Source organism: Elgaria multicarinata, chromosome 4 (assembly GCF_023053635.1).
Source record: "Elgaria multicarinata webbii isolate HBS135686 ecotype San Diego chromosome 4, rElgMul1.1.pri, whole genome shotgun sequence".
Lineage (NCBI taxonomy): Eukaryota > Metazoa > Chordata > Lepidosauria > Squamata > Anguidae > Elgaria > Elgaria multicarinata.
In genome coordinates, this window is record NC_086174.1 from 97,112,181 (window position 1) to 97,128,244 (window position 16,064).

The 16,064-nt window shown below is 40.5% G+C and overlaps 1 protein-coding gene across 1 annotated transcript in view; it reads right to left on the minus strand.

Moving 5' to 3' along the window:
* The window catches only part of GRIK2 (glutamate ionotropic receptor kainate type subunit 2), a 531,656-nt gene that overhangs the window by 308,135 nt on the left and 207,457 nt on the right, over positions 1–16,064 (minus strand). The window contains exons 4-6 of the mRNA XM_063124850.1: positions 13,517–13,698; positions 6,516–6,569; positions 1,597–1,770 (exon numbers count right to left, since the gene is read on the minus strand). Of these exons, the coding sequence (XP_062980920.1) occupies positions 1,597–1,770; positions 6,516–6,569; positions 13,517–13,698 (410 nt within the window). The remainder of the gene's footprint in view (positions 1–1,596; positions 1,771–6,515; positions 6,570–13,516; positions 13,699–16,064) is intronic.

Here is a 16,064-nt window from a genome sequence, read left to right on the forward strand (position 1 = left end):
TTATTGAATGACTACCACTCTTAAGATAGCCAAAAATTTAATTGGGGCATACTCTGATTGTTCAGAAAAGCTCTCAGTTCACCCTTTAGTTTTTGTGAAATAGTTTTCACAAAAGGTTTCCAGTGGCTAATCAAATTGTATCCATATTTAATAGTAGATGAAGACTCATCAATGCTGAATGGGTTGAAAATAACTGGAACAACAACATCATCCTCCAACTACAACCACACATGTGCATAGAAGCACACACCCGGGGAAAATACTTTGATGTATTCCAGGATTCTCATAACCCATGGTTTGACATATTAAATAAAATTGCTAAAATACCTTCTAGCATCCAGAAAGTTCAAGTTATATTTCCATTTGTGGTAACAATGAGGACAATGACTGGTGACTAGCTATTCTGTATTTGCTAGAGATCCTATGTAACTCAGATGCACATAATTATGATGAGTAATAGTATGTATGATTCCTTGCTGTTCCCATCACTGCCTTCTAATTATATAGTAAATCATCAGGGCAGTATCCGGTCAAGGGGTCCAAATGCAATATGCACATGCCTTTACTAATGCCATACCTTTCAGTCTTATCAGTTGGGATGTTTCGAGAACAGGTTGTGTGATTCAGGCACTACACTTCAGTCTTATTCAGGTGTTGTTATCTGAACACTTGAAAGGGCCAAAGGGAACCTTTGATGACTGATTGACAACTGTTCACATCCTGTGTTGAAGGCCCAACATTGAAGTATCCTTCAAACTGATACCAATTACACACCAACTAGGCTGGGTGTCCAACTAGGCTATGTGGAAAAAAGGAGACTAAAGGGAGACTTGATAGATGTGTACAAAATTATGCATGGTGTAGAGAATGTGGATAGGGAGACATTTTCTCCTCTCCCACAATATTAGAACCCAGGGTCATCCCATGGAGTAGAGTGGTGGGAGATTCAGGACAGGGAAGGTACTTGTTCACATAGTGCATAACTATGGAATTCACTACCACATGATGCAGTGATAGCCACCAATCTGGACGGCTTTAAAAGGGTATTATACGAATTCCTGGAGGAGAAGGCTATCAATGGCTACTAGTCCTGTTGGCTATGTGCTACCTCCAGTATCAGAAGCAGTAAGCCTATGTACACCAGTTGTTGGGGAAGATGGGTGGGAGGGTCCTATTGCAACTCTGTCCTGCTTGTGGATTCCTGGTCGACAGCTGGTTGGCCACTGTGGGAACAGAGTGCTGGACTAGATGGACCCTTGATCTGATCCAGCAGGGTTCTTCTTATGTTCTTATTGAGGGGGTGGAGCTTAGCATTCCCACTGGCCTCTACACATTCAGAACTGAATGCCTCAATAGAGCATTTGTCGGATACGTTGTTGGATGTTATCAGTTAAGTTTTACTGCTCAGATACCACAAACAGAGAGATGTTCCAAAACTGACACATGAAGGAGAATGTCTGTCTTAGAAAGACCAGAATAAAACATGGAGAAGGAAGTGTGTAATAATGCCAACAAAATGGCTTCAGGGCAAAGACGAAATTCTGAAAAAATTATAGTTAGCTTTATATGAACCAAACTGTAAATTGGTGTTCATACCGTCATAAATCCATCCAGCAAACCTGAATCGGGTTTTGGAGGTGCCTGTAGTCGTTCCATGGACCACTTTTCAATGATGGATGCCACCTGGCTATTTTCTGTATTCAAAATTCTGAATCCAGTCATGTTAACCCCACTGTATCGATATGGCTCCACATCAAGTGCAAAGAGGTCCTGAGAGAAAAGTAAAAGTTAGATGCTTGTAGATGCTTTCATGCATTCTGAATCTTGATTTTCCATTCAAACATGACCCCCACCCCTGAAATGTAAGCATGGTAGCTTTAGGACAATCAGTTGCACTTAAAAAGCCCCAAATGCTAAGCATTGTATTAATTGCTAATCGTGCTACATGAATGTTTATAGCATAAATTTCTATAATTTATGCCTCTTCAAGTTACCTACATATACACTGAGGGTCACAACAAAACTGAAAATCCATTAACATGTCACATTTAGGGAAATGTTGAGCAAAGTCACTGAACTGTTTACTAACATTGGATAATCTTGCATTAAGCAGCTGTTATGGATTTCTAATTTAATACATCTTTTTCCATCATTTATTATTAAATGTAAGAAAGTAAAAGTTACCAAGTCCAAACCACGACCTCCAGACTAAAACCTACATGTCCATTAGAGATGTGCTTCAGATTTAGATGAATCCCAAACAAAATCAGGCTGATATAGACAGATTCAGGAGATATCCGAATCGAAGCATGGGTCCCCCCAAAGTGGATCGAATTTGAATACATATGAAGGAATTGAATTTGAGGGGAGGGGGCACAGACAGTGTATCTCCAAAATTTTCTCCATAATTTCAGAATAAAGAAAATACCATGGAGGGGAGAAGATGGGTAAAGTTTTGTCACTGACAGTTCTAATATCTAGTAATAGGGGATGGTTTTACCAGGGCTCTCAAACCCCAGCCCTTTGTAGGAGGGATGTTGAAGAAATACATCACAGGGCCTTCCCAGTGTTCAGTACTCTTTTCTATTCTTCTCTCCCAGGAGTAAGAATGTTAAAGTAGTTTTGTGAAGTCTGTGGGACCTCAAGGGTCTAACATGAGGTGCTTGCTTGTAAATTGTTGTATGTTCAGATCCTTCTGCCTCTCCCACTGGATCCTCCAAGTCCATCATCCATCCCTGTCCCATTACACTTTCTGTGACTTTGGTGCCAATGGAGTAGAATAACAAACAACTCTTAAATACTTTTTCATTCATCACAGCTCCCTAAGTCCTGCACCTCTTCTGATATTTTGCAGGTTTCTTATCAAGAAATACCTCAATGAAATATGCCAGCTTTGTACAAATTGTCCCAAAACCTATGGAGGGAGATCAGGGGAAGTAAATCCCCCAAAACTTTGAACACTCCCCATCTACATAAAACAACTGCACCTATCCTTTTGAAATTTTGCAGGTTTCTTAACTAGAGCCACCTCTATGCTGTACATCATTTTCATAAAAATTGTCCAAAAATAACAACTGGGGGATAAGCACATACTTTGTGTTTTTTAACCCCAAATTGTAATGGCTACTCATGTATAGAACTACTGCACTTATTCACCTGAAACTTGGCAGGTTTAATCCAGAAAGGGCAAACTATTCCTGCGAATGTCATCCAATTGTGCCAAGAAATAAAAAGTTAGCTTTTTTAAAAAAAATGTAAAATAATCAAAATTTAAAGCCACTAGCAGCACAACCACCACCCTGCATATAGTTTTATTTTTACCTCTTTAGGGCAAGACCATCAGAGGAATCCAGCTCTAGAGACTTTTGGTTTGGATGAGGCTGAATATTTTGATCCTATTTAGGCAAAATACTGCTGGATTTGGATTGAGTGGTAAAAACAGCATGGTGTGAAACCAGATGATTACAAAGTTCAAACATATTCCTGAGTGGCATGTGATCACCCAATGGGGATGGGCCTCCCAGACTGCTGGTTGGCTGGGTCGGTCTCCCTCCCTCCCTCCTTCTTTCTGTCTGTCTGTCTGTCTGTCTCTGATGCTGATGCTGTTGACTAGGGATTTTGTTCCATCTGTGTTTCTTGGATTGCCAGGTGACTTTCATTCCATCATCTGCTCCTTGACAGAATCAGATATTTCAAACCAGAAATTTGTTCTACTTGTGCTCATTCACACTACCACTGAGCACACTTGCTCTGATCCACATTTGTTAATTCTTGGATATAATTTTATTGTTTTTATATACCCTATTTCTTCGATTCTAAGACACACTTTTTCCCCCATATAAACATCTCTAAAAATGGGGGGCGTCTTAGAATCGCAGGTGTGTCTTAGGGTTATTTTTTCTGTTGGTGGTACTGAAATTAGTGTGTGTGTTACAATTGAAGAAATACGGTATTATTGTTTTTATATTGCTGTATACCCCTGGGCGACGTTTGTGAAAAGGTGGTATCTAAATATTATAAATAAACAAATCCTCCAGTATATACACACACCCTGACCACCTATAGATTAACTCAATTCATCCTGACTATAGGTGTGTTATAAGGAGAGAGCAGGAGTGAATGAACAAAAGGTGCCCCCTCACTTCTCACAGAGATTATCCAGATGGTATGCAAGATACTGCAGGAGATGGGGAAAGTCTCCACAACTTAGGCCTGTTGAACAATTTGGCTAGGTGCAAAACTACTTGGCATAATGCCCCAAAGTCCTTTTTCTTTAAACTTGAGATGCTTCCAAACTATCCTGGACAATTGCATAAGTAATTATGTAATTTAAACACATTCCTGTTTACTCAAAACTATAATAAATATGCACAACAGTTCAGGGAGATTTAATGAGCTATTACATTAGACTCCAAATCAATCATGGGAAAGTACACTTCCAAACAGCACAGCTAAACAGTGTGACCGGAAAATTTATTGGACAAGACTTTCGCTGTGTCAGGTAAGAAGTAATTAATAAAGCAAAGGAGCCAAAAGTGATACAAGTTACATGGCTCCATTGAGCATAAAAATCTATCATCTGCTGGCATCTCCCAAATTATCTTCACTTGTCAAGATGAAGTTTATCTTCCATACTTCCAAAAAAACAACCACCTCCCACGAACTTCCCTCCCTCTCAGGTCTAATAAGCAAATGGGAATATGTAATTAGGCCAGAAGCTTGATTGCCAAATGTAGAACTCTTATGCTTTATTTATTTTACTGCACATTTCAAGCATTTATTTATTACACTGTTCCCTTTGCTCATTCCCCAAAGAACTCAGAGTAGTTTACTTATGGTTCCCATACTTATGGAACCCATCGAGGCAGTTTATATGCCCAGACCCGCTTAGCTCCAGTCATAGGGTGTCTTCAGATGCATGAGGGGGGATTGCACTTCTTTACTGTTGCTCTCTTCCTGGTTTGCTTCTGTGTTTGAAACAACCACAATTACATGGAGAAAAGAGCAGTGACCACATGGTCTGTACTTTTCAAAAGGACAGCACCCTCTAGTGGGCATTTTATAGTGCAACCTCAGAAGAGTCGGGTTTTCTGAGGTTTATTTTGTGATGTGAAAATTGAGACAAGGAGCGAGAGATGCGCAGGAGGCTGATTGCATCATGAAAAGGACCCACAAACATCTGTGAGTAGCCAGTAATGAGCACTCTATAAATCGCTCCTTTAAAGAGGCTCATAGTATTCCATCACATGCCTTCATATGAATCATTTGGCCCTGCCTGGCTTAGGATACCTATCAGAATAACTAAAAGTCAACAAGACCAACAAAATATATAGCACACAGCTGACTATTACAGCAGTGACACCTGGAAGCAGCTCATTTTGCAATCCCCTCAAAGCTGACAGGTTCTTTTCTTTCCCCAAAACCACAAAGGTCACCACAGTATTCTGAGGGAATGCAGATCTATGTCTCTTTCTGGATAGCTTGCTTTTTGTACCCAGTGCAAGCAACACATGGCAGCATGGGAAACCACCAGCACTATGGAAGGACTCCACTACAAACAATTGTAAATAAATGTCTACAATTCACTGTCAGATCAACATAGATACCAAGGACAGCTTCGAATGGGTGCTCAAATTTGATTCCCAGGCTCATCATCGGCTGGTTGACAGTTGGGCAGAGAGAAGTGCACTGCCAGTGTTATGATACCAGGCAGTGGGAGAAAGGAACATGGAGCTGTACCTGATTCCTTTTTCTTTAAATGCCTAATTACATCCTGACGTTAGAGATGGTAGTCTAGGAGTTTGCAGAGTCAACTATTCTCAGAACATGTCAGCAGACTTTATTTGTTTCTTTCTTTCTAAGATATGTTACTCTGTTGATTGACTTCCAGAAGCTTTTTGCAGAGGCATACAAGAGCAGAGGCTTCATTAAACATGTGTGTTTGTGTGTGCTAAATCCAAATTCATACTGAAGAATGAGTTCAGTTCACATTTTATTGTGAACTTGTCTAATTTCTCACTTTTGAATAACTGTATGATCTGAAACTCAAGTTATCCTTCGAAATGTGCACTTCTCTGAATTTTGCAATGGAGTTCTCCAGCCAAAAAAGTACATACAAAACAACATATATTAAAAATGCATTACATTAAGAAAATTTGCTTACAAAACAAATAGAATAAAAAATGCCCCTCAAAAAGAGAGGGTGTGAGTGAACTACTCATTCTTCATTACATGCTGCATTCCTTCAATAAAAAAAAGTCTGAAAAGCTATTAAAATCCGTTATCCCCTCCACCCACCCCAAAGCACTGTCGGTTTTCTAGAATAAAATCTCTGAGCATTAATTAAACCATCCTCAGGAGCTTCCACTGCAATGTATCAAAATCAAATGGAGAAAACATCCAGTTCTTCTTCCCCCCGTGTTCCTGAGAGACCACTTTCACTTTGTCAAGTAATATAATTAAGAAAGCAAAGGCCTTTGTCTGAGTCTGCCAGCATGTTCTTATAAGCTACTTACCAATGTGGTAAAGATGTAATGATAGTATTCTGTCATCATTCCCATTGCTAAAGCCTAAAAAAAAGAGGAAGATCCAGTACACAAAATGTTAACGTTTTATAAGTTATATAACATTGTTTTTAATATTTCTAAGGTTACCTATAACAGCTTTTAATCACACCTATATGAATAATGAAAAGCTCCCAGAAGAATATGATTGGAATGAAACTATCAGGCTGGAATCATACTAAAATTAGGTCAAGCAAATCATTCCTTAGCAGTTAGAGCAGATTACTGGCTATTAAAGGAATTTATGAACCAAATCTGCTGATAGAAAGATTATTAGCAGACTGTTTAGGGCTGCAAATGTGAAAGAAGCTTATAGTTTTACATATTAATGGGAGCATTTCAGTTGCCAACCAAAAATCTAAATGGAGGATAGTTCCATTAATTGTATTTATTATACGTCTTCACCAAAAAAGAGTACCTAATGGGGAAAATGTAGTGTGACTCCAAGCGAACATTATTATTCAATCAAAAGGGCTTTTTAAAAAGAAAAAAGAAAAAAGTGCTGGCATCTAGTTTTAAAGACTCCCCCCTCCTAATACAGCACTAACTTTGAGCACTGAAACCACATTTCATTGTATCAATGGATCTTACCAGACAGCAGAACTATAATTCAAGATGTACCATCCAACTAACAACTGTTATTTTCCCTCTATCTTTTGAAATAGCACATCAACTTTAGCTGTGTATTTTAGGTTTTTCTTAATCATTTCTTTGGTTAACAAGTGAGGTCACTAAGTCTAAAGTTGACAAAGTCTGAACTGGTTTCCTTTGCCTCCATGAAGTTGTCAAATTGCCAAATCAATGACATCACTGTAAGGAGGAGGAAAGGGGCTATTTTGGACACACCAAAAATGGCACTGAACCTGCAGCCAGTTAAGAGCTGTGAAGAGGCTCACAACAGAACACTGGTCAGCCCTGAACTCAGGCAAATTCCAGGAAGGTGCACTGCTTGAACATGTGCCAAAAAATGTGCCTTCCTCCTGCAGTGCCCCCACCCCCATGAAACACATTCATAAACACATTTGTGACCCGCCCAGGGAGCTTTGGCTATTGGGCGGTATAAAAATGCAATAAATAAATAAATAAATAAATAATGAAAGGGAGCCCCCAAAATTGCAAAACATGGTGTGCCTACAAAGGAAGGACAATTAATAGTTAATTCCAGTGGCTCAGAATGAAGAAAGCAGAAAACAGCACAGACAATACTTTTAATTTTACACACTGGAATTTTCAGGGTTGTGGAAGGTCTCATTTATGGCTGCCTCACAATTACTGGAATATAGACCACATATAGTTTGAGAGTAGGGAGATCTCATTCTACTCTACCCTAACTAAACTCCAAAGTAGATACCTTTCTCTATTCTAAATATGTGAGGTGACCTGAACCGTAGTGTTCTCACCTCCCCATGTTTGAAGCCTTGAGGGTGTGAGGCTGGTCTAGGCACAGTCCGGGGATGTCTCAGGAATACACATGACCCTGCCCCATTGCTTTCAATGTAAAGAGTGGGGAGTGAGATTAGGCCAAACCAGTCTTCCCCAAGCTGGTGCCGTCCAGGCATTTTGTACTACAACTCCCAGGATTCCTGGCCTTGATAGCTGGAGCTAATGAGAATTGAAATCCAAAACATCTGGAGAGCACCAGATTGAGGAGGGAACTTGAAAGCTCTAAGACTCTGGTGCAGGGTTCATGCCTTTCCCTCCCCACATTTATTTATTTATTTATTTAATTTCTATACTGCTCAATAGCCAGAGCTCTCTGGGTGGTTCACAAAAATTAAAAACATTCAAAGTATAAAACAACAGTATAAAACCATAATATAAAATACAATATAAAAGCTCAACCAGATAAAAACAGCAGCAATGCAAAATTAAAAACTTAAAACACCAAGTTAAAATTTATTTATAGACTGTTAAAATGCTGGGAAAATAAAAAGGTCTTCACCTGGTGTCTAAAGGCATATAATGTAGGTGCCAAGCGAACCTCCTTAGGGAGCTCATTCCACAGCCGGGGTGCCACAGCAGAGAAGGCCCTCCTCCTGGTAGCCACCTGCCTCACTTCCTTTGGCAGGGGCTCTCAGAGAACGACCCCTAAGGATGACCTTAGGGTCCGGGCAGGTACATATGGGAGGAGGCGTTCCTTTAGATAGCCTGGCCCTAAGCCGTTTAGGGCTTTAAATGTTAATACCAGCACTTTGAATCGGGCCTGGACCCGGACTTGGCTGCCAGTCCAGGTCCGGGCCCGATTCAAAGTGCTGGTATTAACATTCAAAGCCCTAAACGGCTTAGGGCCAGGCTATCTGAAGGAATGCCTCCTCCCATATGTACCTGCCTGGACCCTAGGGTAATCCTCAGGGGTCCTTCTCCATGAGCCCCTACCAAAGGAAGTGAGGGCCTCAGGGGGAGGGGCAGTGGCTTTGCATGCAGAAGGTCCCAGGTTCAATCTCCAGCATCTCCAGGTAGGGCTGCAAAAACTTCTGCCTGAAACCCTGGAGAACTGCTGCCAGTCAGTTTTGACACCACTGAGCTAGATGGACTAATGGTCTGACAGTATATAGCAGTTTCCTATGTTTCTATGTGAGCTGACAAACCTAGAACAGCTGAGAATATTAGTGCTAGGCCACCTCACACGCTCCAGGGAATCCAGTGCAGAGATGGTCTAGAAAACCAGAATGATTCTTAAAGGCAACCTGCATAAAATGTGTGTGAATAGACAGGAGTATTAAAATACAGCTATTTTTCTAAGGAACTCTTTCATACATGTGGCATGGATTCCAGATGTGAAACCATCATTGTACTGTTACATACAGCATCAACTGAAAATAAGATATCGTGTTCTTAAATCGAGTAGTTCTGCTGTCTTAAATATAGATATGGAAGGGGGAAATTGTAAAAAAAACAACACCATAATTCAAATGCAAAGGGACATGTCTAAGAAAGAACACTATAGCAGCACTTTCACTTCAGTGTTCCTCTTTTGCATATGGAAGTAGCCTGAGAATCTGTTTTGTACATCTGGAGCACTATGCAAATCCCCTCTCAAGTAAATGGGAAAGAGATAATTCAGCAAAGAAAAGGAAAGGGGTTATAAAACAAAGGTTCTACTTTGCTCTAATCCTTATACAGCACTCATTTCTTTTTGCTTACATGGATACTATTAAAATGGCACATTTGCTGTTCACCTACAACCTATTGGTGCATTATAAATAATGCAACTTGGCTGATGGACTAACTTATTGCTCAAATAGCTCGGTTTTTAGCTAGCACCAGCCTAGTAAACATTTTGGATCTAGTAAACATGTTTAAAATGTATGAATCATCAAATGGAGTCAGCTATTTTAGTTACACTTTTAGGCTGTGATCCAAAGAAGGTATGGCTTCCCAATTCCATGAAAAAAATGTTTTGCTCCAGGAACAGACGGAACTTTCATTCATGGAAGAATTCACTTGCTCATGGAACTGCCTCCCTTCTGCTCACAAAAAGTCCCTTACCACAAGCACAACTGTCTTCCCGTGGACAGAAGCCCCTTCCATTCAGAGAGAAAACACAGGATCTAAGCCTATGTGTGTGAATACAAAGGAAATCATGGGGACAGAGGAGGTTTGTTTGAAGATTCCATCACCACAGCTCAGGCAGTTGAATGGTGGCTGCCCAGAGGGGCCAGTGTCAAGGGTAGACATGATTGGGCATTGCTGAGAGTCCACACCCCAGTAAGGGTCTATCATAGGAGTCCACTGGAGTTGTAATTTCTGTCTGTGGAATGCCCTTCCTGGGGAGATCCACCTAGCGTCATCACTGTATATGATTAGATGCCAGTTAAGACCTTCTTTCAACAGTCATTTAATCTGCTGTTCTGATTTACTCCTGGCTCTTTAATTGTTATTTTGATAGCTGTACTTATTGTTTTGATTTCTATTTCATTGGTTTTTTTTATTTATGGTTGGAAACCATCCTGAAGGCATCTGCCAGTTGAGGGTAAATAAATTTAATAATTTTAATGAATTGAATTAGATAATAAAAATAGCGTAACGGTTCCCCTTCCCCTAAAAGTTGTCCCCATCTCATCCTCAATTAAACGTCTCTCTCATGCTAACATATTAAAATACTACTGCTGTTGGGTTGTTGATTGGGGATAGCATGTGGACCTCTGTGAATACTAAATGCATCAGGACAGATGAAACTAGACCCATTTCAAACTGGCTTTAGAGCAGGATACAGAGTTGAGACCGCTATGGTCACCTTAGTGCATGATCTAGGCCTAAGTATAGACAGGGGGAGTGTGTCCCTGCTGGTACTCTTGGACCTCTCAGCAGCTTTCGATACCATTGACCATGGTATCCTTCTGGAACACCTGAGGGGATTTGGAATCGGGGGCACTGTCCTTTGGTGGTTCCGGTCCTACCTCTCGGGCAGGTTCCAGATGGTGATGCTTAGGGATAGTTGCTCCTCAAAAAAGGAGCTGCTGCACCGCGTACCACAAGGTGCCATCCTTTCCCCAATGCTGTTTAACATCTACATGAAACCGCTGGGAGAGATCATCCGGAGGCATGGGACGGGGTGCTATCAGTATGCTGATGACACCCAAATATATTTCTCTATGCCTTCAACAACAGCGTCAGCTAAGGATAGTGTGTCTCCTCTGAATGAATGCTTGGAGGCGGTAATGGGCTGGATGAGGAAAAACAATCTGAAGCTGAATCCAGACAAGACGGAGGTGCTTGCTGTCAAAGGCCACAACCTGGGAGGTGTGTCAACTGGTTCTGGATGGGGTTACACTCCCCCTGAAAGACTGTGTTCGCAGCTTGGGGTGCTTCTGGATCCGTCGCTCCAAATGACAGCCCAGATAGATGTGACGGCCAGGAGTGCCTACTATCAGCTTCAGCTGATACGCCAGCTGCACCCCTTCCTGGAGTTGGAAGACCTAAAGACGGTAGTGCACGCACTGGTAACCTCGAGGCGCGACTTCTGTAATGTGCTCTACATGGGGCTACCTCCGTGCTTAGTCCGGAAAATTCAATTAGTCCAAAATATCGCAGCCAGGCTGGTTACTGGTACACCTAGGGGTGACCACATTACACCAGTTTTAAAATCTCTGCCGATTAGTTTCCGGGCGAAGTACAAAGTGTTGGTTATTACCTTTAAAGCCCTACATGGTTTGAGTCCAGGCTACCTGCGGGATCACCATCTCCCGTACAATCGGCCCCGCACATTCAGGTCCTCTGGGAAGAATCCACTTTAGCTAGCAAAAACTAGATTAACAACTGTTACCCAGAGGACCTTTTCTTCTGCTGCCCCCAGATTGTGGAATGGCCTGCCGGAGGAGATTCGTCAACTTGACAGTCTTTTAGAATTTAAAAAAGCAATATAGACTGATCTATTCTAGCTGGCCCATCCAGTGAAATTTTAGAATGTTTTAAGGATGTTTTAAAGATGTTTTAATCATGTGTGGTTTGTTTTTAATCACTTTTTAACGTGTATTTTATATCACGTTTTTATACTGTTTGTTTTATACTTTGAATGGTTTTAATTTTTTGTAAACCACCCAGGGAGCTTCAGCTGTTGGGCAGTATAAAAATGCAATAAATAAATAAATAAATAAATAAATAAATAAATAAATAATAATAAACAAACTAGGGACTGCAAAGATGTCTGAGCTCACCAGTACAATACTCACCAGTATTGAACTTTCAAATAATTGTACTGAAATTAAATGATGAAAGTACAACAAATGAAAAGAACAGGTAGAAGTAAATCAGGACATTTGATTGTATAACAGCAGCCTGCCAGACACAATACATCTGAAAGTGACCAATCTAACATCTTAGAATATCTATGACAGCACACCATGTGGCCTTGCCTGAATATTGTGTATTGGAGTTCAGGAATGAGTGTCCCTTATTTTCCCCTGGTTTCCATTTATTATGGTTTAGTTTTAAATATGTATGTCTCATTGGCCCCATTCATAAGACACCTTAAACCATGGCTTTAACCAGTGGTTAAGCCAGAAAGCCAGGCTGTGTTCAGAAGTCACCTTAAACCATGGTTTTAGCTATGGTGAATAAAGCAAAAAGTCTTATTCATCATGGTTAAAGCCATGGTTTAAGGTGTCTTCTGAACATGGCCTGGTTTTCTGGCTTAACCACCATGGTTAAAGCCATGGTGCAAGGCAGAGCTTTCCAAACTTTTTATGTTGGTGACACACTTTTTAGACATGCATCATTTCACGACACAGTAATTCAGTTTTACTAGCAAACCGGAGGTTAAACTAACCCCTTATAAGAGATACGGACACATGCATAAATTGTAATAACGAAATGGGGACACAACATATCTCACGAAAACCTTTCATTTATATTTTTAAAAATATACGATCTGCAAGATAATAACATACAATTCCAAGACTTTTCACATTGAACCAATTTTGTCGAGCTGCGATCGAGCAGCGGTTGAGATGGTGTTCTATCAAAAAACTGGACCCATGGAATTTCTTGAATGCATCACTTCAGGTGCAGCCGCGTCACCGGAAGTGATGTGGAATCAGCTGTTTTGACCTGATTATACATACTGCACATGTGCAGTACCTGTATGATCCTTCGACCGTGGTGTGCATACACAGATACGACAGAAGGGGAATATACTAGTGCACCATACTTATCTGCACCTTTGCTGCGTAAAAATGCATGCAAGTTGGTATTGCTTATTTCACATAGACTCAGAGGTTTCTCGTTATGTTCGTGTGACACACCTACACACTGCAGCTGTCACACTAACGTGTCACGACACACAGTTTGGAAAGCTCTGGTTAAAGGTGTCTTCTGAATGGGCCCTAATTGTGGTTAATGCTTACCAGGTTCCATTATACCCAGGTTTTACAAACATTGGCTTTATTGTATCTTAGTAATTGGGCAGGCTCAGGTGGGGGCATAGAGACACAATTAAGAAAAGGGATGGTTACCTGTTTTAAAATGCCTGCTGCCATCTCATGACTGCAGTCGAAGATGACATGGAATTCCTTGCCTCTTTTCATCTCCTTGAGCAAGGGCTTTGCATCCTTCGTGTCAGCTGGTAACTGGCGGATTTTTAGACGCAGGTTGTACCGCGATGGAGCCTTAATAAGCTCTTGTAATCGAATGAGACCTTTTTTCACAAGAGGGAAAAAAGAAGAAAATATGCCAAATGGTAAATTACTCAATTGAGAATATGACCCTGCAGGAGTAGCTATGTTATAATAACCTTTGAACTCACCCCACCCTAGCAACTTCTCTTCCTTTATGTTTAAAATGTAAATTTATGTTGAAAAATAATCTCCTCACTCCTAGCATTTCCTTCTCACAGTGTCTCCCCATTCTTCTGTGCTAATGTTGATAGATGGTAAGTATCCTGATTTAGGATTACCTTCTGAGTTTTGGACAAATCTTCCTATCTAGGGGTTATGAAATTTTCCACCAAAGAATATGTAGAATTCTCTAATCCACTTACACCAATATGCTCCACTAATAGTTTGTAATCACACTATTTACTCAAAGTGACTAATCTATCAGGTTTACACACAGATTCTGCTTATTAGACCAGCATGGAACATTCTCACATAATCTGCACCAATGTTCCAAAACAGTTTTGCCTCCTTAATCACATAATTAGGGGCTGCTTCATTCATTAAAGTAATTCATTCATTACATTCTGCATGACAGGAGTTGAAATTGGCTGCCATGACATAGAAGAGGCATTAGCGCGCAGAATGACCCTGTTGAGTAGAAAACCTTCTACACCAGTATGCCTGAGAAGATGAAACATTTCCATGTCCAATCAAAATAGCAAGCACCTTACATAAGTTGATGCAGCCACAAGAAATCCTTGCTATGCAAAAGAATTTTTGGTGATAAATCCATAGCAGCAACAGCATGGTTAATCAGCTCCTAGCAAAAGCCTGCTTATGATAGGCGGCAACAATGCCATGGTAACAGGAGGTTAAACTGTAGTAATCAACCTAATCACATTGCTTTCTTCCTCTTTGAAAAAAAAAATTAAAGTATTGTGAATTATTTATTTATATATTATTGAAGCACCACTGTGTTGGTTTATTGGCAATGAAACAGTTAGAAGTTGGCTGGGTGAAGTTGTTTTATCTTTTTATTTGTATTATTTAATGCAGTGAATTAGCGGACACATTTTTCATTTTACATGGAATTTGCCATAAAAATCCCCTTTTGTCGAAGGTCCAGATTGCTCAACCTTCATGCTATTATTTCCCTTCAAATCCCCTGCCTGGTGACCCACTAAACTTGTTCATTGCCAAGAGTCCGTTCAATCAAACCCGCTCCCAAACAGCCTGAGGTTAGACTGTCTTGTATTTTATTACTAGTATAATTCTAACAGGTAATAGATTCAATTATTTTTCTACAATGCATTTTCTGACTGTGAAGCTAAAACAATGTATCATTTATCCACAGCAACGATTTAGATGAAAAGTTAAAGCTGGCAGAACAAGAGACCACGCGCTGGGGAACGAAGGAGCTGGAAGGGTTTCAATATACGCAAGAGCCCTTCACTTAGAAATATAACATCAGTTGCGATTCTTGCTTGACAAAAGAAGAAGAAAAGCCTTTAAGACCCAGGGGTAGAAATTCCCTTGAAAATTGAAGTAGCGCTTTTAACTAGACTGAAACGGAGGTTGTAAAATATCATTTTAAAACCCAGAGGTGAAATAAATGAACACGTATTTGAGAGGTAGAGCAAGAGACTTGCTATTAGGAAAATAAAATTAATCTTTGTAACATGAATTCCTACTCCAAAACCATTAAAAAAGAAGATAGGTTAGAAATAGCTGCTGCATAGGGGAAGGGTAAATTTCACCATAGTCGCCTTTTCTGAGCCTTTCAAAAAGCCGTTCCTTCTCTTAAGGAGCAACTGTGCTTGCAACCCAACAGCTCAATGGCTAGAAAAAATGTTCGAGGAGTAGTTCTTTTCAGAAGCTGCCATCCATTTGAGTTTAAGGGGAAATAGGAGGCGCGTTTTGCAAGCGCTCCAGCTGGCAGCCTCTTCTAAAGAGATCAATCACATCACCTTCTCTTCATGCTCCACTTCCACCAGCCTGGGGAAACAAGCATCCCAAATTTGCTCCATATACCCAGATCTCCTGCTCAGCAACCTTACATGCCATGGCCATGCCACCTGGCCAGTCTGTCAAGCTATTTATCACTCCTCTTAATACTGTACAGGAATGTTTCACCATACAAACTGTCTGCAAATGAGGCTACAATTTTTCAACTTACCTAAAAGCTGTTTCTATACCTGTTCAGGAAAACCCTTACATTTTGATTTTGCTTGCTTGTTGGCCCTGTACAAGAGCAGCGCTTCATGAACTTCATCGCCATTTCTTATTTACTGCATGTATTGTCCTCTATGGTTACTGTGTTGTTCTATGTATTTTGGAAGCAGATGTAAGATTGTGTCTTAGAACAGACCCATTGAAATGAATGGGACTTAAGCTAGAATAACATTGG